Source organism: Lagopus muta, chromosome 8, assembly GCF_023343835.1.
Source record: "Lagopus muta isolate bLagMut1 chromosome 8, bLagMut1 primary, whole genome shotgun sequence".
Taxonomy (NCBI): Eukaryota; Metazoa; Chordata; class Aves; order Galliformes; family Phasianidae; genus Lagopus; species Lagopus muta.
The window spans coordinates 18,602,790-18,624,903 of NC_064440.1; the positions used below are offsets into that span (position 1 = coordinate 18,602,790).

Here is a 22,114-nt window from a genome sequence, read left to right on the forward strand (position 1 = left end):
CATTTGGATAATGCTATAGCTCTTGCAAAGCAGAAGTGCTGGCAAAACCATACTAAACTCTGGATTATTTATAGAATGTAGAGATTAATCCAAGCTGCAAATTTAGATCCAGATCGAAAACACTCCAAAACCAGAAATACTGAATTTAGATCATGATTTGTTTCTATTTTGCAATTTGGTCCATTTACAACATACTGATTCTAGAGCAGATTTTGATTTTGACATCCTTATAGAAATAATTGAGGTTTATTCATTATTTCTAGATTATATTGGGTATATTTTCCGCAGTGTGGGGAGGTGGAGAAGAATCATCTCAATAAATGCTTGAGTAATTTTGAAAGAAATCAGCGAGTTATCTAAATAATCCTGCTAAGTAGTTATTTAAATATAAGAGAATACATACAGGTGAAACAGCAAAAAAGAACATTACAGACAATGTGCTACATGTTCAAATGCAAGGCCAAATACAGTCCTCAAAAATTTTTATTCTTTTCAGTATAAGAGGTGTCCCAGTACAAATTAGAGTATGTTTTCAAAATGGATCCCTCCATCCTTAGGAAAACAACATTAAATATGAATTACAGCTTAGTCAGAATATTTTCCTTTACTTTCATAACGTCAGTGAATAATGGAAAAAAAAAAAGCCTCAAACCCAACAAGCAAATCTGAACTTCATTCACAAAATTTCAACATTCCAGAAAAACTTGATGTTTGCTATGTCCATGTCCATGGATACTTCCTATTATTTCTGCTCAACCAAAATAGCTTTTTGACTACCGTGGTACTGTCTTTATTGGTGTGATCAAGTCTGAAACAATTCAAGGAACCCCTCGAGCTTTCATAACACATTCAGACAAAATTAATCTAAAAGCCTAAACTCTATTGCAATATAAGGCTTTAAATATTTCAGTAAGCTCTGTGGATATCCTAGAATAAACATATCAGCTGATGCATGCATGTGGTGATACACTGTTTTCATATCCAATAGCTAATAGTCTAGAATGTTTCAAGTCCTCAGTCATGTCATTTCAGTTTGAAGTGTTTTTAGAAGCTACATTTTAAAAGGTAAATTGAGCATGTGTCCAGACAGTTTTTTAGAGTTCAATGTGTTGTTCTATTTTTATATGAGTCTCTTATATTCAGCGTATAAGTAATGACAAAAATAAAATTTGAGGTAACATAAATTGTATTTTCTTTTACTCAGTAAAGCAATTTTTGTCCTTTTTATTTCCTCTTCCCACTGTGACTGAAAAGGCGGAAAGGTGTTCAGTTGTAATAAATAGAAGTTAAACTGAAAAAGCTTACTGCCTGAAAAAGCCTTTTGCCATCCATGAAAAAAAATATATGATGTATGTCATAATCTGAAATCTATGACTGAAGCTTACATTCCATGTGTTTCCATCGAAATACAACTGCAGTTGACTGTATTTTCAGAAAGATTGTGACAGTGCTGGTGATTAATGATGTAATGGCTGAGGCAAGTTTTGACAAATAGAAAGTCTTGCTTTTAATCCCAGTTATAGGACCGTGAGCTTATCAAATAATCTTTACAAACCTCAGTTTTGTTATCTCTTGAAAGAAATTGGTAGAATATTTTTTTGATTTTGCATGACTAAAGATTCTGGAGCAACGTTTTTTTCTGGATAGAATTTAGGATTGAGAAGATCTATTTACTTCAAAGGTCTGCCAACAAGCAGCAGAGCTTACAGAAGATTTTATGATACTTCTATTAGCTTTAATGAGAGGAGAAATTGACCTTTAATATTTGTATGGTAAAATAATAAAAGGTACAGACAAAGTTAATGTAAGAACTGTTACTTAACCCAAACAGTTTTAGGGGAGCATGAAGCCATATGTCTCACTTCTTCCTTCTTTGTCAAATTTCCTGAGAGAACAAGTTTGAATTTCTGTGTGAAAAACGGATCTTCACAGCCTCTAAAGGAAAAAAATATCTCACGTTAAATCTTGTAAAATTAATTTTAACAAGTTACTTCAATCTCATAGAATCCTCATAAACTCACTTTTCACATACACATATCCACATTTTTTTAATGACAAATTTATTGCTCATAGCCAGTTACCGTGTTTAATAACATGCACTTCCTTACAAAAGGAAATGGGACCGGTCTGTGTTTTCTCTGAGCTGATCATATGTGCATAGTTAGTGTCTGGGGGAGGGGGAAAGGGGAAGAGCGTCAACAATGCCAGTGAGCCTTTTATGAGAATGAAGAAATTACAATATTTTAACTACCTTTTTTTTTAATCTTGCTTTTAGGCAGCAAACAAGTAACCAGTCTTCTCCTGTCGTGCCTGATTGTCTTGACAAACAAACAAAAAAGGTACTGCTAAGTTTGTATTCTAAAATAGCGTTGCATTGTAACTTCAAATTCCTGAGTCCTCAGTTCTGCAGTGTGTTCATGGCTGCTTGGCATCACCATCCGAACATGAAACCGTTAGTAATGTTTTGAAGTCTTTGAGACAAAAGCCTGCTTGCTAAGAACTTTAGTTCTGTAGAAAGACAGGGAGGTACAGCGAATAAGAGAATCAAAAGGCTGGAAATTTGCTGCTGAGAATAAATGCTAGCAGCTCCCTGAGGTGATTTGTCTGTGCACTTCACTTTCTACAGATGTTAGAGCCTCTTTTTTAGTAAGGACCTGAGGTTCTTTGGTAGCACTTTGATATCCTGCTCGAATTCAATATGTGAAATGGAGGAGTCGCTCTGTGACTTGGAGCACAGCATAGTCTTTGAAGTCTGATCCAATTTTTGCTGCTTACCATTTGATGTTGAAAGGATGAAATGGAGAAAATGTACAGTTTTTGCCAGTAACTCTGCTGAGCATATGTAAGATTAAAAAAACAAAATCCCTTGGATGATGTACTTAGAAATGTTAAGCAGATTAATACCTTCCTATAGCTTTTTTCTAAAGATACAAATTAACTATGAGAGGAAATCAGCATACAGTGCATGCTACGATTTAACTGCATGAGGAAAGGGGATAAATAAGTTAAATGGAAAAATAAACAAATGTTTGTGACATGGATGCTAAGCCAGTAGTGCTGAAAGCCACAAGAATCTTGTGTAACTTTAATTTCACATTAGTCATTTCTCAAAGAGTTGTGAAGAATACAAAGTTGCTCTCTGTGAGATCACAGCTATAAGTTATCATGGCAGAGTGAAATCAGCATGTTTCTTGAATGCCTAAAACAGCTTTCTTTATTCCAGAAGGATTGGGATGAGATTGCTGCTTCTTCCTTTACTGTAAAAAATACGTTCAAAATGAGTGATTCACAATTAATTAGCCAATCTCAGTCGATCACAGACCATCAGTCAAGTCCCTTGAGACATCCTAAAAAAGGAGGTAAGGAAAACAGAGTAACAATAATCATTCATTTACTGTTTATAAGCTGCACATGGTCAGCATGTGACTTGTTTTATGTATTTATTAACAATCCATTGGAAGCCAGGAAATATTAAGGAAACAACTTTCTTCTACATATTTTCAAACTGGAATTTTTTAAGAACTCTCAATTACCTGAGTTACAGAGGAGAGATATGGAGATTTCTGAAAAATGATTTCTATTGAAAACATGATTAATAATCCTGAAATACCTTTCAAGAACTTTAGCTTTCCTCTGTCTTCCAGCCTCACAAGGAAGACAGTGATGAAATCTCTCATGTTTGACAGAAAGAAAGACAACGTGTTTGTTTATACCCACTATGATTTAGTCAGGAACACAGGAACATCTACAGTAATTCTAAAATCTATGCAATCTGGTTTCTTATCATTTGCTTATGCATTATTTTTGCCATGGTCACTAATAGTTTAAGAGCTTGAGATAAAGCATTATGACAGTTGTTGAATTTTAATTGATTTATCATTTATTCTATTGTAATCAATATTTATTCTACATGAAATCAATACCTTACGAAATACTTTTCTCTGTCATTGTAATCATTAAGTTTTTGCTAATTCCTGGAAGCAAATATTAATACTGTATCACAGAATGCCTTTCACAGATTAAGATGAAGCAGATTGATAATGTGATACCTGTGACTAGCATTAAAATAGAATGATAATACATGAATTCCCAGCTTATTACTGAAAATGAATTGTTTATAATTTTGTGTTGTATATTAATGTTTCTATTTATATATTTAATGGGACACCTTTCATCTTGTCAGTTCTCAAATGTTTGTCTGAATATCCCTAATCCTGCAGTTAATGTCTTTAAACTTTATAACGTTCAGTTGAACAATTTATAAATTAAAGAAGATTAATTAAGATAAATTAAGAAGACAGGTACATATCTGGAGATCCTTCTGTTATACAAAATAACAAAGTCAATGTTTTTAGTCTTCTGCACAGGCATAATGTGTTTTCCATGCTGAAAACAAAGTGGTATGTAAACACAGCATGTTGAGAAATCCATTATACTTTCTTGATGAACTTCAGTCCATATGGATTTTGAATCCATAGTGTGGGACTGCAGGGGATGAGTGCATTAGTATCGTAAATTATTACATCTAAAACAATAAACCCGTCAAACAAAAATATCTTCATTGCAGTAAACCCTCTTGAGGAAAGCAGTCAGGACCCAAATCTGTCATCCTTACTGCCAATGGATATTGTACATTACCCTGCAACTAGTCTCCTTGACATCAGTGACATTGTATCTGAAATTAAACAATTATAGACAGTAAAATTGGCAGAATTACAGCCTTACAGCCTTAAAAACATCTGATTCCAAGCCATTGCCTAGTAATTCAGAAAGACTTCAGAGAATATGAAGTCACAGAAGGATACCGATTGAAAAAGAGGTAAGTGCAACATTAATCCGAACTATTTCAGAAACATGTATGTGTAAAAGAGTAAGTGTGGAAGGAATTTCTCAGTAAAGTGTGAAGATACTCAAATGATCATATAAATCTTGCTTCCATGAATGACTGTTGGAGAATTAAACCTGCTGAATAATAACAACTTCTTAAAAGCACAGCTTGTGTTCAGGTACTCAATGGTTTCACACCCTATGCAATCCATGTTCAGTCTTACTGTATAAGGTATATTTTCAAGTACAAAGTATTTCTGAACCTATTGTGAGAACCAAGTGAAATAGCAAATATTACTTTTGAAAGAAGAACACGTGTATGCAATACACATGGTTTTATAATGTGAGACTATGCTGCATGAATTGTATTTCACCAAGCAGAAAGCTGACAGCAGGGTTGTTCAAATGATGTGGAGACTGATTTCTCATAATGAAACATCACTCTGCTATGCTACACATTCATATTGAATTCTTCTGTCATCATGGTGGTAGTTCCATGAACCTGGAACACAAAGACAGAGAAAGGCATGTGGTAGGGTTCTGCACTGATCTCTTGCACAGTTTTGAAGCAGTGTTGTTGTTTGCTAAAGGAGGGAGTCTTTATATGTAGGGTTACACTCAAAGTGGAGGATAGGCAGCTCATTCTTCTTGAGGCCTCAGTGGGGGGGAGGGGGAGGGGCTCTCTCTCGAAAGACAAAATGGTTGACATGAGTTTACGTGTTTCTGTATTTGTCAGTGTATTTATCAAGTGCACTAGTTTGCATCTTATCCAGCTTTCTGATATCATAGGTTACTCACTCTGGTCAGTAGAATGGACAAGGAAAACTAGACCATCAAATTTTCACAAAGATCTTGACACCCTGTAATCAATGCAGAAATGAAAGTTCTTTTCACTTCAAGAGAATTTTTACTGGGTCACAGAAAAACTGAACACTGTGACCAAACTGTATGCAGTGGAAGTTATGTGCATGCATGTGCTGTGGTGGCACAGGGCTCCAGGAGCTGGCTCAGTGCTGCCCAGGATTTCCCCTTGGCTCTGCTGGGGTAGTGGGGAAGGGCTAGCAACAAAGCCAAGGATTCCAACAACACCTCTGCCTGTTTCTGTTTTTAGGATGGAGAGAGGGTCCAGTCAACACTAATAATTGAGCCAGAAGTGAGTCGTTCTAGTCACAAAAAGGTAGTAGTGAAAGAACCAAAATATTGCAGAGATAAATAATTTCCAGAGGCTGAGTTGTGATATTTTCTTAGAAGAAATAAGTAGAGAGAATATTTGAAATGATAAATAAGAAAGAAGTGATTCATGGAGATCTCCCAGTGTAACTTTGGCTTAAAGGTATATATGACTGAGATTGTCCTAAATGAATAGGAAATAGGTTTGTAAAAAGCTATTAGTATTTCTACATTGACCAGAGGATGGCATAACTCTTAACGCTAACACAGACATTTTAAATGTGTGAGAGCATGGTACTCTCTTACCATGGACTTTCTCATGTGGAAGAAAAGGACATATTTCTTGATGATGTTTGTTTTGTGACTTGCATGAGGACATGCTTGGCTGCAGTGCTGAAATTTTGAGAGGCAGAGGAATTTGCCAGGGTTCTGAGATGTTCTGAATTATGCAGTCTGCTGTGTCTCTAGCTCTATTTTGAAGCTGAGGTATTGAAACTTGCACTGTAGTTGTAAAAGTCAGAATATGCAATATGCCCTTTGATTTTATCTTTCATATTCTGAAAACTAATGGAAATTAGGACCCAGCCTTGTTTCAAGCTGGACTTCTACTCATCAGTGACCCATTTTGAATATTTGCCTTGCAATGTTGGTGGTTTTTTTTCATGTTGCACTTCTTTTTTTTTCCTCTCTTTCTGGTAAAGTAATCAGAAAATGCAGTTTGGTGAATATAGCTGTGCTGGCTTGGAAGAAACATGTAAAAGTAATTATTGCTTATTGCTCTGTTGCAGGGCAAGCATATAATAAAATGCATTAGTGCTTGATGGGGGTGAAGGCTGTTGCCCAACTTAGGCAGTACTGTACACTGTTCAATAAGTGGCATTGTGGGCAAAGGAGAAAATATTCCCAAAAAGTTACTCTGTAGGGTGTTACCACACAGGTGATCCTTACAGATTTACCACTCCAAACAGGAAATTTAAAATGAGTTCATCAGGTGTTTGAGCTTTCATTTTCTGAAAATACTCCCTATTCTGTCTCATTTATCTAAATTCTTTTTCTGTGAAGATTAAAAGATATATCATTCTGAGGAGACAGAAGCGGTCTGTGTAATAGCCAAACGTGTTGTTTTGTGTTTTTTCTTTGAAAGTCCTCTGTTGCTCTCCTTACTTAAAAATAGTTTGTCTAAATGGGAGTGTATGTTCTTCTCTTTGTGTATAAACACAAACCTTGATCTATTCTGAAAGCAGACGGAGGCACCAGTGAGAAAATGCAATCTTTATTTATTGGGCATGATCAGATTCCCAGCACAAATAGATTGCTTGTTTGTGCAAATTCTTTTCTTAAAGCACAGTAATTCTCCTGAACAGAGTCCGAAGTATAAGGGCACAGAGAGGCCTGTTACCTCAGAGTTGTTTGAAATGAAGGTGACCTTATATGGCATTTTTGAGCATTTTATAGTCCTAAACTTAGCTTGTGAAAACAGCAGTGCAAGGAGGAGGTACAATTAAGTGTAACACGAGGATAAACTTAAGGTCTTGGTCTCAAACAAGTCATGAGACCTTCCACAGTAGTTCTACTTGCAAGTAGGACACAAGTTGTAATGTTTTAAATTGTTTAGTTGTTTTAAACTGGGAAATAACTTAACCTCAGCTAAGATAGTCTTACCTATTGTTTGATAGTCAGACTAGATAATCTTAGAGGTCATTTCTAATCTTTATGATTCTATGATTCTATGATTGTATTCCAGCTAGAAAACAGCTGTCATTTTAATTGTACTAGCTATTTCTAATTAAGACTAGAGTCCGTGCTGTGATTGACCACCGCAATCCTCTTGCCTACCATGCTGTACTATGTCCTACCTCATGCTTGGTAAGATGCTTTAAAAGCAAAAGAAAATCTCAGAGTGAGCAGTTGCTATAGATAATTGCATTTATAAGAGGTGCAATTGTTTCAGAAAAATCACTATCTGCATAGTAAATTTCATAAAATTCAACTGTAATCTTAAGATGCTTGGACAAATGCTCTCTGAATCAGTGTTTTGAGATCTTAAATGTCAAGAAGCCAATTAAAAAAATATTGAAGTATTTCACAAATATCTTGCTTAACATTGCTAGTTCATTTCAGATATTTCAGATTTCAGATATTGTCTTTCTAATGGGAGTAATGTTAAAATCTGAATGTAAGTCGAAGGAGGTATTTGAAAAAGCAAATGAAAATGTATTTCTTTGGGAAGCCTTTAGAATACATTTGTACTGAGCAAAAAGATTTACATAGCTGATTACTGTAAATTTGCATACTTTAAAAATTTTATTTACTGGAAATGGTATGACAGTATTAACATATAAACATTGTTTCAGGTATTCATTATTCTGTCTTAAAGGTAGAATAATCTTAGTAGGCAAACTATACCAATCACAGATACATGTGTATTGTCTTTCTTTGGTGCTATGGCAGTAGAATGCTCAAAATTAAAAAATCTCACCCAAGCTACAGCAATTATACTTAGGTGTATGGTCTTTGCTCCAAAGTAGATTTTCTTTGAAAATACTCTTCAAGCTGCCTCAGTCTCAGCCCTAGAATACAGCCTTGATTTGATGTCTTTCATTTGTACATCAGGTGTTCTTAAACGCAGGGAATATGTCCTACTCTACATGCTAATTTTATGTTGTATTGTAATTTTAACTGCAATTTTATGTAATTCCTATTTGTGCATTGTTTTGTTTTGTTCTGCTTTTTTTTAGAAAAAAAAAAGATGGCAGCAATGGCAAAGCAATAGTCATTAGTTATTCGGTAGTGGGAACTTTTTATGCTTTGACTCAGAGAAAGCCAGTATCCTAGCATGACTGTAATAAGTATCATGATAAAAGTCAGGACGTATCTCACACAAGATAGGGTATCAAGATACAGATGTTTTGAACCAAGAAAGCCGTTTTCCACAAGTGAGAGATCAACCCAAGGGATTCAGCTGCTCTGTGCAATCAGCTTTCTATTTGTCTTCATTATAGCTAACCTTTTCTCTACATGAAAACCGAAGCTGCTGTTTCACAGCATCATAGTGTGACACATTGCCAAGGCTTTCCACTGGTTGTCATTGGCAAATGGGGTGGTACTGACACATGGATGCCATTAATTGCAGAATCCTATCATTCAGGATTTTAAATTAAAGAATTTATAATCTATTTAGAATTATTTTGGGTCATATAATCAGGAGTTTCATTTCATCATTTTTAAGCCCCCCACTGAGACTAATTTTACATTGAAGGAATGTAAATCATGAAAAACGTGACTGTAGCCAGTAAAGTCAAAACAGTAATTGAAACTGGGTCTCTTAATATTAATAAAACTGACATGAAAAATTCTCTGCATATTCAGAGGTTTTTGGGGGTAGGACTTTTTTGAGTGTTTTTTGTTTGTTTGTTTGTGTTTTTTTTGTGTTTTGTTTTTTTTCATGAGTTGGTCATGTTTGAGTTGGTCATTCTTTTAGTAAATAGAATAACAAGAACATGGGACAGTCTGAACCTTACACTGAAACACTAGTTCAGGAAACACTGAAGAAGATAGAGTTGCATTACTGAGTATGATCTGGTGGCACTGAACTTGCTGTAGCTATGTACAAGGGCTATGAGAGTTCCACAGTATTCTCCTATTATGTACCACACTGCAGACAAGTTGAATCCTAGGTCAGAAGAGTTGCTAATTAAATATGTTTTGTAATGAATTTCTGTGGAAATGATCCTCCCACAGCAGTGTCTGCTTCTTTTGAATAAAATACTGACTGGGCACAAGCAGGAGAAAAAGCAGCTTCTTTTCCTTTTTCCCTTTAGTGATGAAGTGTCACCACTTTACTGACCTCTTCAGTTGTGTGATCTATACTGGACTTTGAGCATAGTAAACAAAAATCACATTTGCAAATCATTCATTTTTGTCTTCAAGAAAATAGATAAATAGAAATCATATGAAGGAAAACATTTTTAGGATATCTCTTCAGAAAATAAACTGAAAATAAATCTATATCTCAAGAAATCATTATTGTTTCTGTCATTATAAGAAATGATGAACACCTTGAGTTGTGAGGCTGTTTATGCAGGTGGATTTTCTTGGTGCAAGTAAAGCTATTACTGTGCACTGGATTGTATGTGGTAGAACCCTGCAAGAGACTTTGGGGGGGACCTGCCCATCCCTTGGAGAGCCCAATATTCATTTTTCTGGATCTGTACAGTTAGCTTCATGGGCCATTGAAGTGAGAATCACAGTGCCTCTATTGCAGTATTTCAGTCCTTCAATATGTAGTTCCAGAGTAGATTCAGAAAATCTGACTCCGAAACATAAATAATGTCTGTTGAACTGTGAGCTGTGATTTACACTGATGACTTTCGTATTCTGAACTGGTTCTCTCACAGATGCTTTGTTAAACCTTTTGCAACTCTGTGATGGCAAGATTTGCAGGCTACATTCCTAGGACCAACAAATCTGAAAATAAATTATGCTGTTCTTCAGTTTTTCTTTACTGTTGAGCTTCTTAATTGTTTTTTGTTGTTTTTTTTTTTCCCTCCAATAGACAAAGGCACAAACAGTGACAAGTGATAAATACAAGCTTTGATTTGTTAAACACATGTTAGCTCTGTGTTTAGCCCTAGGCAGTGAATTTCATTATAGACTGGTTTACTTCTGGATTGGTTATTGTGATTGCTTACAATGCAAAAGGATTTGACCTGCAGTCATGACTGATTAGTATCAAAGGTGAGAGATAAAATAAAATGCATGTTAACTGCATGGGTAAACTGCATGTTCAAAAACTTATAGACAGCTGGACTCACTGTTTGTTCTATAGTATGCTGAAATTCAGCTTGTTAACTGCATTGCAATAAAAAGAGAATGTGTATTTCTCATTTAAAAAAAAAAAAAAAAAAGTATGATCAATTTAATGAAGTCAAATAATAGACATAAAACACTGTGCCACAGATACAGGTTTTAGTAGGAGTTCTGTCTCTTCCCTTAGAACATGATGTCCAGGGATATCTTTCTGACCCAAACTGCATTTCACCTTCTGTATCTGTCTTGGTTTCCTCTTCAAGATACACAGGTTTATCTGAGAACTCTTTTTTGCCATTCCTTTGTTGGTAGTTGTATGGGAACTGCTGAATCACAGCCTGAACCTCTGATTGACCACCTGAGACAAGCACTGAGTCAGCCATGGGAGCACAGGTGAAGACAATTCACCTGTGCTGCAGGAAGGAGTGGAGCCTGGCTGCACCTCTCCTGGATCCCATTTAAGAGCTGACTGCCACTAAGGAAGGGTCACTTCTTAGAGACCCCTCCTTGTGGGGAATCTTGTGAGCCTACAACATAGGTAAGCAGTTTCCATTTATTATCTTCCTGTTGGGTTAGCCTTGCTCAGCTTAACTTTCCTTTATATTTCTCAATTATAACATCTGTGTATTCATTGATTATACAGTAGTTAAACTTTTTATCATGCAATGCCTCACTGATTTCTTATTAATACTTGAAGGATCTCTGAGAGTTGTCTAGCAACCTTATTTATATTAGTTAGCCACCACTGCTAAAGCTCTGCAACAGCAGCATGTTTCAGATTGCCAGGGAAATAACGTGGTTCCCAATTCATTGTTCCTTCATTTCTAAATTGTTCCATAAAGCACTGAGCAGTAGCATGAAAATTGTATTTGTCTTTTCGGTATAGTTGCTTTATCTCTGAGATTATTTAACCACAGTTGATGTTATTTTGTATTTGGTATTTGCTGTGTTTCACAAAGAAAAAGACAATTCAGATACTGTTTTAATTTTTTTTCTCAACACCAGAAAGTTTTGGGCAGCGTTTTTATTTCAGGTTGTTTTGTAAGAAAAGAAAGATTAAACAGATCATCATTAACTGATAGAAAAAATGTCTTCTGCTAGGTGTAAGTTACCAGATTGTTTCTGGTTATTTGCTGGTATTTGAATTTAGAACTGGCTATTCTGAATCCTCCACAAGTAAATACTTAATAGATGGAGTTCAGATCTTCATTGTATGCTGTATGTGTTCTGGAGTTGCTTACATCTTTATATTTCTCCATGGATCGTACTGAGAGAAAATGCAGTGGTAAAAGTGGTAGCATAAATAATGTGAAGGTGACAGAATGGTACGTTAAGTGTGAGATAGCTCTGTAAGCACTATAACAAATTTCTGAAAAAATTGAGATTTCAAAATCTTAAATATTTTATATGTGTTCAGGTTTTTTTCTGTTTGCGTAATTATCCTAGTAGTAGAATTCTAGACTGTGATTAACTACTGAAAGTCATACACAGATTAATAGAAACCATAGTATATAATTTGTATGGCTGATCAGTGCAAATGAATAAAATAATGCCTCTGACAAGTAAAGTACAGGTACTTGGGACAAAATATTTGCAATGGCACATGTAAACATCTAGAGATACAAGTTATTCACAAATACTTTTTGATCAGTAGGTTTTCCATTCTCTAAATGATGGGCTGGTAGTGAAGTATTTGGATGGAAAGAAATTATCTTAGATAATGTATTCATTCTTACTGAATCACTCAGTTTTGCTAATAACAATGATTGTGTGTTCCATTGCTCTCCTTTATTAAGTGTTTTACATTTCAGTTCTCTCAAGAATTATCTCAATTGGCTTCTAATGGCTAAGTTGAATATAGCAAAAGCAAATACTAGTTTCTAATAGTAATTACTAGCTTGTAGAGATCACTTCTGTCTCCAGGCAAGGATGATCTTTCTTGCATATGGAGAGAATTACTGAGAGCCAGTTGTGCTCATGTGTTGCCTGACATTGGCAGTTCACCAGAAATTAAAGGCCACAGTTCCACCTTTCCTGCTTGTAACACCTGTCCCCTAAGGGAAGATAAGAATGCCACAGTCACAGGAGGAATTGTCGTCGTTGCCAATATGAGAAGGAGAAGCTGCTTTCTTACATGCTATCAGGCAACAAAACGTTATAATAACTTACAAGAATGGTTTAACGAATTCTATTTGTCTTACTAAAAACTTCATAGGACCAATTCTTTGTCTCAAAGGCTTGTTCTGTTTGTCACAGAGTAACTCTCATAGAAGCACAAGCATAACAATGAGTGTTGTGAAAAGGTGGCAAACACTATATAACCAAAAAGTAGTCTCTTGCTTGCTGTGTTAGTTTGGCCTCCTGGCTGGGCCAAGTCTGTAGAGGAGGGTGGAGGAGACAGCTGTGAACAGCTGAACAGCATCATGAGTGCTGGTGAAAGACCCTGTCATCTTATACATTTCCCATCTGACACATTTTGTAAGGAGACAAACTTAGAGAATGTGTGATTGCTTAACTTTTAGGTTGGATAGCTATATCAGTTCTTTGTGTTGAGCTGGACCTAGCTCTCTTCATAGGCTGTGAAGTCTGTCTTCGGTTCTTTGGCCATGATTTTGTGAGAGTAGTGCTGCTTTGGGGACAGCTTTCACCACTGTGCTTATGTTTGCCTCGTGCACACATACAAGGCACATTCAAAATAAAGAAAAAAATATTGTATTGTTCCAGCCTCTTTCTTTAGTTCTGGATTTGCAAACAGCAAAAATGCCCTCCAGCAAAGTGGTGCAGTTGTTTTTTCTACATTCTTTTAATGCTGTTCTTTACTGCATATTCTTAGTTATGATAAAAAGAGCATGGCTATCAAATGAATAACATTCAGCTTGTGGGTTTTGAAAGGCTTATTTGCAGGGAGGAAAAAAGTTTGCTACAGGTCCATGGAAAAAAAGTCCTGTCACCTAATTTGAGTAGCAGCTTATGTGGCTGTAGTACTAAAATTTCAAAACAACCAGCCGCTATAGTTAAAAATACATAAAAGAGATATTTGTGTAGCAAAAAATCTTTGTTGTTGATTTCTTTTTAGAGAAGTTCAGATCTGCATCCAGTGTCCCAAAGGGGTACAGATAGAAGATTCCAGCTTAGGCCCACCTCTCATATTTTGCTCATCAGACTTAGAGACAAGTTATATCAATTCCTTTCATCTGTTATTCTCCATGTGCTTACAATTAATCTTTCATTCACAAGAAACTGATAAATTGAAAAGTACTGCCATTTATAACCTCTTAAGGATCTGGCCCTGCCGGTGGTATTCAGAACAGCTGTTAGGAGTCTATAGTAAATATCAGTTTTCTGTCTACTGTATTAAGAATCATTCTTTGTGCCTTTTGATCATTGATTTGGGTCCCAAGAAGGATGAGTTCCTCACCTTCATGCACAAAGGAGCTTAACTATGTTAGAAAAATTAAATTTTGCATGGACAGACAGAGTAGCTTGCAAACTGTACTCTGTTTTGAAACATTCACTGACAGAAACAGTCAACGGAGACGGTCAAAAGCAGAGCTGTTTCACAGCCTAGAAAATTAAGCAGTATTTTCATTATCATACTTCATTATCATAGGCAACTCACAGCCTTACATGTTTTAATTCAAAAGTTACTTATGTAGCAGTGCTGTTCAGCTTGTCATGACACGTGTTGAAGAAAATCACAGTTAAATCATAAAACTCAATCTCCTTTTCCCATCCACAAAATAAACATACACAGTCAGATGAACAATGAGTATCAGTCATTCTGCAGTTTAAATTCTGCTAGTATTTGTAGAATTGCAGTGTTTTGTAGTGTGATTGGCAAGGATGGGCAGTCAATTTTTTTGGTTTAGCTTCCTGTTTTTTTAAAAAAAAAAAAAAATTAACAGAAATACTGAAAAAAATAGAACACTTTCCTGGAGAAGTGGTCCATTGGAAGGGCAAAAAACACTCCCCATAGCAGATGAAACCATGGGGAAGGTCACATGCAGAGAAAAGCTGAGAGGCATATAGACAGACAACATGAACAGAAAGCAAGCCAAAAGTGGAATAGAAGGAATACACCATCAAAGCAGAAAGCTTGTGTAGAGAACCAGGACAGAGAAGGAAGAAAGAAGATGAGATGAAAAAAAAAAAAATAAAACTGATGGAGGGGAAAAAAAAAAAAAAAAGCATTTCAATAATGACAGAACACTCAGTAACCACAGCAGTGAAGTATACCACTGTTTTCTGTAGTGTTGCTTTTCTCATATGCATGCTGAAGATTTTCAGAGGAAAGTTTAATTTTAGCATTAGAGTATTTGAAAGGAGTATACATCACTTTGTTACTGAAGGAGAGGTATGTTTCATGCAGTCTTGAAAGGCAAAAAGTTTTTGAAGGATTGTCAATACTTAAACTATTTCCTTTGCTGCAGTAACCCTACCTATGCCTTGTTAGTTTGCAACATTTTGCATCATTATTGCAACATAGTTTTTCTTTACGCTCATGAAGTGTGTGCCTTTGAAAAGGTAGAGGGCTAATTGCTCCAAAACCTCGGAATGTAAGGAGCAGACCTGGTGGAATAAGGGAAATTTTCCCTTCTGTAGTGCAACCTTCAGTTAAACTTTTTATTATTATTTATGAATTTTTGAGGCTATCCAAAACAAACTAACATTTACTAATAGTAAAGTGTGTCCATAATGTCACAACAAATGAACAGACAAAATAAAATACAGGACTCCAAATAGCAGTTACTTAAGCAATTCACTCAACTTTAGAACAACGTTACAAAAATTAACGGGGAGAGGGAAAACTGAGATTATTCCCACCGGACCTCTAGCACTTACAGCCTTGCATTCTGTATTTCACTGTCCTATTCAATGGAGTTATACAACTATAATCCTTCTACATTTTGGCAGGCATATTTCTAAAAATGGTGATGATCTCAACAGGATCTAAATAAATCACTATTATATTGCTAATTCATGCTGAGCTGAAATATGCCATAATTTTCTTTGTGGATTAAATGAGGAGTCACTGAGCACGTGAGTTAAACAGTTTGATTTTAAATAAGTCAAGCTTAGTTTTCAGGCAGATCTTGTCTTCAAAAAATTGTTCATTTTTTTTGCACCATTTTACCTTCTGACATTATGGGTTTTTTCATCTGTTTCCATCAATCTCTTTATTCAAAGTTGGACTTAAGCAAGGGATTAAGGCCTTTAAATTTCAGTTTGAGTTCACTAACCTAGTACTGTTTTGCATCTTATCTACCGTTTCAGATTTTGGCAGGAATTTTAAGTTCACATTCTTCTAGAGCTTCTTGTGGTGGCTAGTTACTTTTCCTTTAAGTCCTATGGCTATGGAGGATCATCTGAAGCAGAACAAGATGTGCCTTGATTTTGGGCATGATTCTTCGTTGTTACTTTCAGTTGAACTGATGATTGCTTCTGAGAATTAAGGCACAGCTTGCCCTTCAAGTTGGCAGACAAATTCAAATCAGTATTTAAGGTCAGCCTTTATTGATGGGTTCTCAAGATCCAGGCCATTGCAAGCTCAGTGGTTTTATTCCCTATTGCTATTAAAAAAAAAAAAAAAAAAAGTATCCCAATGTGATCTCTGCTTAAGTCAAATAGTAACACAATAAGACTTGGGGGGGGGGGGGAGCAAACATTGTTTTGTGTTGTTGCTTATGTCCTAGTTAGAAACAAACAAACAACAACAAAAATGTTAAATGACATGGTATTCCCTTTATATTGTCAAATAATTTCTCCAAAGAAATCAATGTCAGTAGTAAGAATACTACTGAATATCCTTAGATTTGTAGTTCCATTTGTTTCAGACAGAAGAATTAGTTTCTTCTCACATGTGTTCCCTACAGTCCTCTGAAGGTGTGCAAAGGCTCACACTGTTGCTCTTTGAACACAAAATACCACACCAGAAAAATGTGCTTAAAGGAGTCACGAGAGGGCAGAGTCAAAGGAAGTCAAGAGATGTTTTCTAACATGGAAATACTGAATTTGAACTGAAGAATCAAGAGATGCAGATTTGATTTGTCTGAAGGAGCGTTATTTACTTTCATTATTGGCTATATAATAAATAGACATTGCTGTGTGAGTTTTCAGTAGAACTTTGGATCAGATCATCATTTTCTGAAAGCCCTTTTCTGAGGAAAAATAGAGCTATAATATAGAGTCTCCAAAGTATTCAGTAACTCACCAAATAACCATTCATGCAAGGTAAGATTTGCAAAATTTGCCATAGGAATCTGGCTATAATCTAGATGTTTGAGATGGCTTTCAGTAGCTGAAACTGGGAAAAAAGGAGAGGATTTCAGGAGTAAAGAGACTTTTTTTCCTGCATACTGCAGCTTTTTACCCTAATGGCTTTGGTTCAGGTTTGTACTGCCTTGCTTTAGCATGCTTCCTATCCTGAGATGAATCAGTGCAAAGACTGCTGGCATGCAGAAAACATACTTTCTATGCTTGGCGTACTCTCTGAAGAGACTTCAGGGTAACTGTAAATTAGGCCCATTATGCTTAACTTCATCATGTATCCTCATGCTACACCATGAATAAGCATGGCTGATGTGTAAATCTAGCCCATTGTATCTGGTTTACGTTAGTTAAACTAATGCCCGGGTTGTTGATTGGTTTTGTTCATACCAACATCAGAACACTGAGTAAGAACAACAAATCAGAAACAAAAAACACAAGCATTTAAAAATACTGCTCCCACAGATTGGAGCACCAAGTGTGTTTTATATAAACAATTTGAATAAACATAGCTGGACTTCTTACCAGATTCTTTCCCCTGAAGGACCCTTTCAGACAAAAACAAACTGAGCAAAACAAGTTTTGGTGGGATGGGCCTAGGTCTGTTTCATGTAAGTGGGTGACAGAGCTCAGAGCAGGAAGGCAGCAGTGTGCTGAAAGCTGGTGTACATTGTCTTTTGCATGTTCCCAGCCCGCTTGCCAGGAGTGATCTAGAACTGAAACAAGGCCCTCTTTTTACTGGGACACAGGGAAGGCAGCCATCACTAATCTAAAACAGTTCTGCTGTTTGAAAACAATAGACTTTACTAATTTGATATTCTGATTGTGCCACATTCTCATGTGAATGTGTGGTCTGTGGTGCCAGGTCAGGAAGGTGAGAGTTTCTGTGAACTACTCCTTCTCTGTGTGGGGCATTAAGATAGTCGGTCTTCTACCACAGTACCCTGTCTGCTTCCCTGTGGGTAGGTAGCATCACAGGGGAGATGAGGAAGTAGTTGTCTTCAGCTCTTACCCGAACTGTCCAACCACGGGAGTCTGGAATGAGTTATAACCTACGCAGCTATTTGGCATGACTCCGCCATGACATAAAGCCAGCAGAGCTCAGATGGCAGTTGCAAAGGTGCTTGCAGAGCTGTTTCAAGTAGGAAAGTCCAAGATTATTTTTATGTGCGTGTGCCACGTGTCCTGGTGTTACAAGGAGGGAGGCAGGAGTTTTCCAGATCCTGGTGATGGAAAAAAATGGAAGGCAATGTTTAACTTGTAATAGCTTCATGAACACATTTTAATGGGGTCGCTTTTCACAAAGCACTCTTGATGTAGTTTCGGTAGGTGCTGTGTCATTGAACTGAGTAAGTCCCCTAACTGGAGCAGAGTTGAGAGTGAACATTGAGTCTTACTGTGGAGCATGGTGCTTAACTTTCAGAAAGCTTCACTGGATAAAGGTGATACAGATTATTAATAGTATTGCTTGTCGGGATTTTTATTTAGCCTCATATTCAAAAGCTGTTTCTTTATTTCTAAACCTTCACATTTGCATCCCTTTGATATGAAATACTTGTGAACTAACTAGAGAACAGAGCTGTGAGTTCAGTAGCCAAGAGATCCTTGATTTATTAACACAGACTTGTTTGCAGCATCTCCTCCTTCTGAATATAACAAGTGCAGCAGTCAGAGGCTGATGATGAGGAGCCCAATCCTTCATGGTGCAGTGATTGTTACTCACATTTCTTGTTTAAAGTTCACAGCACTCATTGCCTAAATAAGACCATTCGGTGTGAAAGAGAAGGAATTGTGGATTTGAAATGATTGCTTAGAATTAGAAGTTCAAAGTACAGCTTGGAAGGTAAATTGTGTTTAACAGTATAGGTAACTGCTAACTGGGAGTAGTCTTTTCTATGTGATGTTTTGTATTCAAGATGAAGAGTTTATATTATCTGTGTTGTGAAATAGTAATGAGCAGTAATTGTGATGGAAGTTCAGAAGGTATTCAAGATGTAATAACTAACTGCTGCATTGTCCTCTACAGTGCCATTAAGACACTTAAAAGAGAAATTTAAATAACATGTAAGACATTCTGTCATCTAGTTATTCTAAATGCAATTATGGGTGTGCAGTTGATGTTTGGATAAGTAATGCTCTACTAATGATGCTTTTGCAAATAACTTTGAGAAAATGATTTAGTTGCATAGAAATTTCAGAATAATGTTTGCAGTGCTTGTCAGGTTTATGGAAGTTCAAGGATGTTGATTGCTGGTTGTTTTTTTTTTTTTTGGTGTATGTGTATGACTATAACTTGCACATTTCTGTGAAACAAGCGTGCTTTTATCATAGTATTACACAGGAGGACTTCTGCGGGGGGAGGAAAAAGCCTGCTGTAGTTCAGCAGAGTTAGCAGTCTTCTCACTGGAGAAACTGCCTTGCACAGAACCAGACAGACTGTGTCTGCAGTTAGTAGGCTTAGAAAATGTAACTGTACTGCAGATGTATGTCAGCAAATCTCCTTGCTGGAAAGGTTTCTGAAGACAGTGCAGCAATTCTTAAAGCAGTTTGCCAGATGGAATGAATTGTTCTGGTAAAAGAATAGCAATATTTCTAGCTGGGGACTTTTATTAATCCAAGTAATAGTAAGAAATAAAGAATTGATAGAATTTGCTGATGTGGACTAGGCTGTAAACTAAATTACTGTTCAGAGAAAGGGACAAATTTTGATTTATTTTCCTCCAGAAATTTTCACTGCCTCCTCTGGAAGCAGGCTATGGACCTTCCGCTTGGAGTGGCCCAGTCAAGTCATGATCTACACTGCCATTGCACCACAGGATTGAAGAGCTCAGGCTCAGGTTTTCACTTGGCACGAACTGTGCCAAACGTGGCCTCGTAATCAAACTTAAGGCTTTCCCTTTTGTCTGAGATGACACTTGGATAAATACCAAATTTTAGTCATGGAGATTCCTAGAACAATCAAAATAAAAGCATGGGGCTAGAAATACACAAGGGTGTTGGGTTTCACAGCTTAGTTAAAACAGTGGAGAAGGTCCCATGAACTCAATGGATTTTTTTAATGAGGTCAAAAAAAAGTCAGAGTGACTAATAAACCCAGCACAACCTAGTTTCCCTAAAACTGCCTTTTCTGATACTAAAGGGCAGTGCTTTTTTTATTACTTTTTTTTAACCACAACATTAATTTTCTTGTGGTATTTCTGAATCAATTCAGATTTTCCAGAGCTTGAAGGTTGAGGATGGATAGTGCATGCAGGAGCTGCGCACCGGATGTGGTTGCACCTACAAACTGCCCTTTCTCCACCTTCCAATCAGAGAGTGGAAGTCAGTTTTTTCAAAGCTTTCTTAATTTCTTCTGGAAACTCTTGGACATACAGTTCAGCTGTATTATGTAGGCAAGGAGAGTTAGAAAGCCTTGCTACAAGTTTGTTATTATGTATTATAAGAAGACCCAATATAAAATGACTAGAATAAGCCTTCGTTTTTAGACTAGTGCATTCATAAATACTACTCTATGGACTTGTTGAGTAGCATTTTTGAATTTGTAGATGCAAACGCTTCCCACGTTATCAGAGATTCTTTACAAGTGTAAACAGAGATGACAGTCCAAATCATCTTCTTCTCCTGTTCTTTGTTTCGCTGATTCCCATAGATTTCTCTTCTCTACTTAACCGCAGTATTCAGGAAAAACTGTGCCCTATGCAACCTATTAATGAGCAACATACTACGATGTTGAAAAGACAGAATTGAATTAATATCTTCCAAAAACACAAAAACAAATCATTGTTTTTACTGCCTGAGGTTAAAGGTAAGTTTGTTTTCAAAAAGCATTCTAAAGCATTGCATCTAGAATTAGCTCAATCTGTGAAAGTATCCTTCTTTCAGAAATCAGCTTTATAATCCATTTTAATACATGTTCTGCAATGGTCTTTGGTCACTTTTAATGTCATTTTAAAATGTATCTGAATGTAAAAGGCTGCAGTTTATTTGGTCATTATATAATTTGTCTAGATTGATCAGTTTAATATCTGATTTTTCAAGATTTCCTCACAATTCTGAAGTTTTAGCAATGCAGATATTTTCTGTTGCCCAAGGCAATAATAGATGTGGTGTGCAAACACTGCTTTAAAGCGGGTGTCTGTCTGCTGATTTACATATTTTAAAAGTATTAAGATCAAAAGTAATGAGAATTTAATCCATATGGCATGTAGAAGATAAATAGGAATATTAATACTGTATCAAATACTAATTAAAGGAAACACCAGTCCTATTTTTAAAATCTTGCATACAGATGAAAATGAAGTCATTGCAAAGTTAAGATCTGATTCTTAAATAAGAATTAGCAGTTTTCAACAGCAGCTTCTAAACATGAGCCTGAATTCATGTGGGAGGTCAAGTTCTGGTTTCATAGTACTTTGCAATACTAAAGCAGTATTGCTTTTTGTCAGGGTATCTCAGATCACTCCAAAACTACAAACTACCAACAACTTATAAGATGGCAAATCCCTTTCATTATAAAAGAAACTAAAGTGCAGATGTTTTTTTAACTTGCCTAAGAATACTTGCCTGTAGAAGTGCTAGGCCTTAAAATGTATTCTTGGGAACCCTGATGGATTTTAATCAACTTTTGTATGCAGACTGCAACAGGGAGAGAAAAAAGATGTCTTCAGCTCCATTAAAAACTTACTTGGACAAGAACAGTCAAAATGAATAGCAAATTTGCTGTGTCTTTAGGCTAAAACAGGTTTTTGTAATTCTCTTTTATGGGATGTATAGGTGAAAGTACCTTGGGATGTTATCCATATGATAACAAGCACTCTTAAGCTGGCTTCAAATGAATTGGAACTCGGTGCTGAACACAGTGTGAACCTAGTATTCCTAGCAGACAAATTAGCCCTAAGAAGATACACAAGATGCATTTAGTGCATCATGATTTCTAAATCTGTAGCCTTTAGGTTCTCCTGAGTCATTGTTGTCACTATTTAAGTATGGAGGATACAAATATGTCATAGAAGTGTGCTTGCAGTGAAGAGTTATCTTTGAA

General features: G+C 36.2%; 1 protein-coding gene across 8 annotated transcripts in view; it reads left to right on the top strand.

Moving 5' to 3' along the window:
• MYO3B (myosin IIIB) overlaps positions 1–22,114 on the top strand; it is a 193,721-nt gene that overhangs the window by 145,093 nt on the left and 26,514 nt on the right. For 7 of the 8 annotated variants that reach the window (XM_048953066.1, XM_048953065.1, XM_048953070.1 and 4 more), the window contains 2 exons: positions 2,276–2,339; positions 3,224–3,359. In XM_048953066.1, the coding sequence (XP_048809023.1) occupies positions 2,276–2,339; positions 3,224–3,359 (200 nt within the window). The remainder of the gene's footprint in view (positions 1–2,275; positions 2,340–3,223; positions 3,360–22,114) is intronic. The other variant, XM_048953069.1, reaches the window with a different exon arrangement.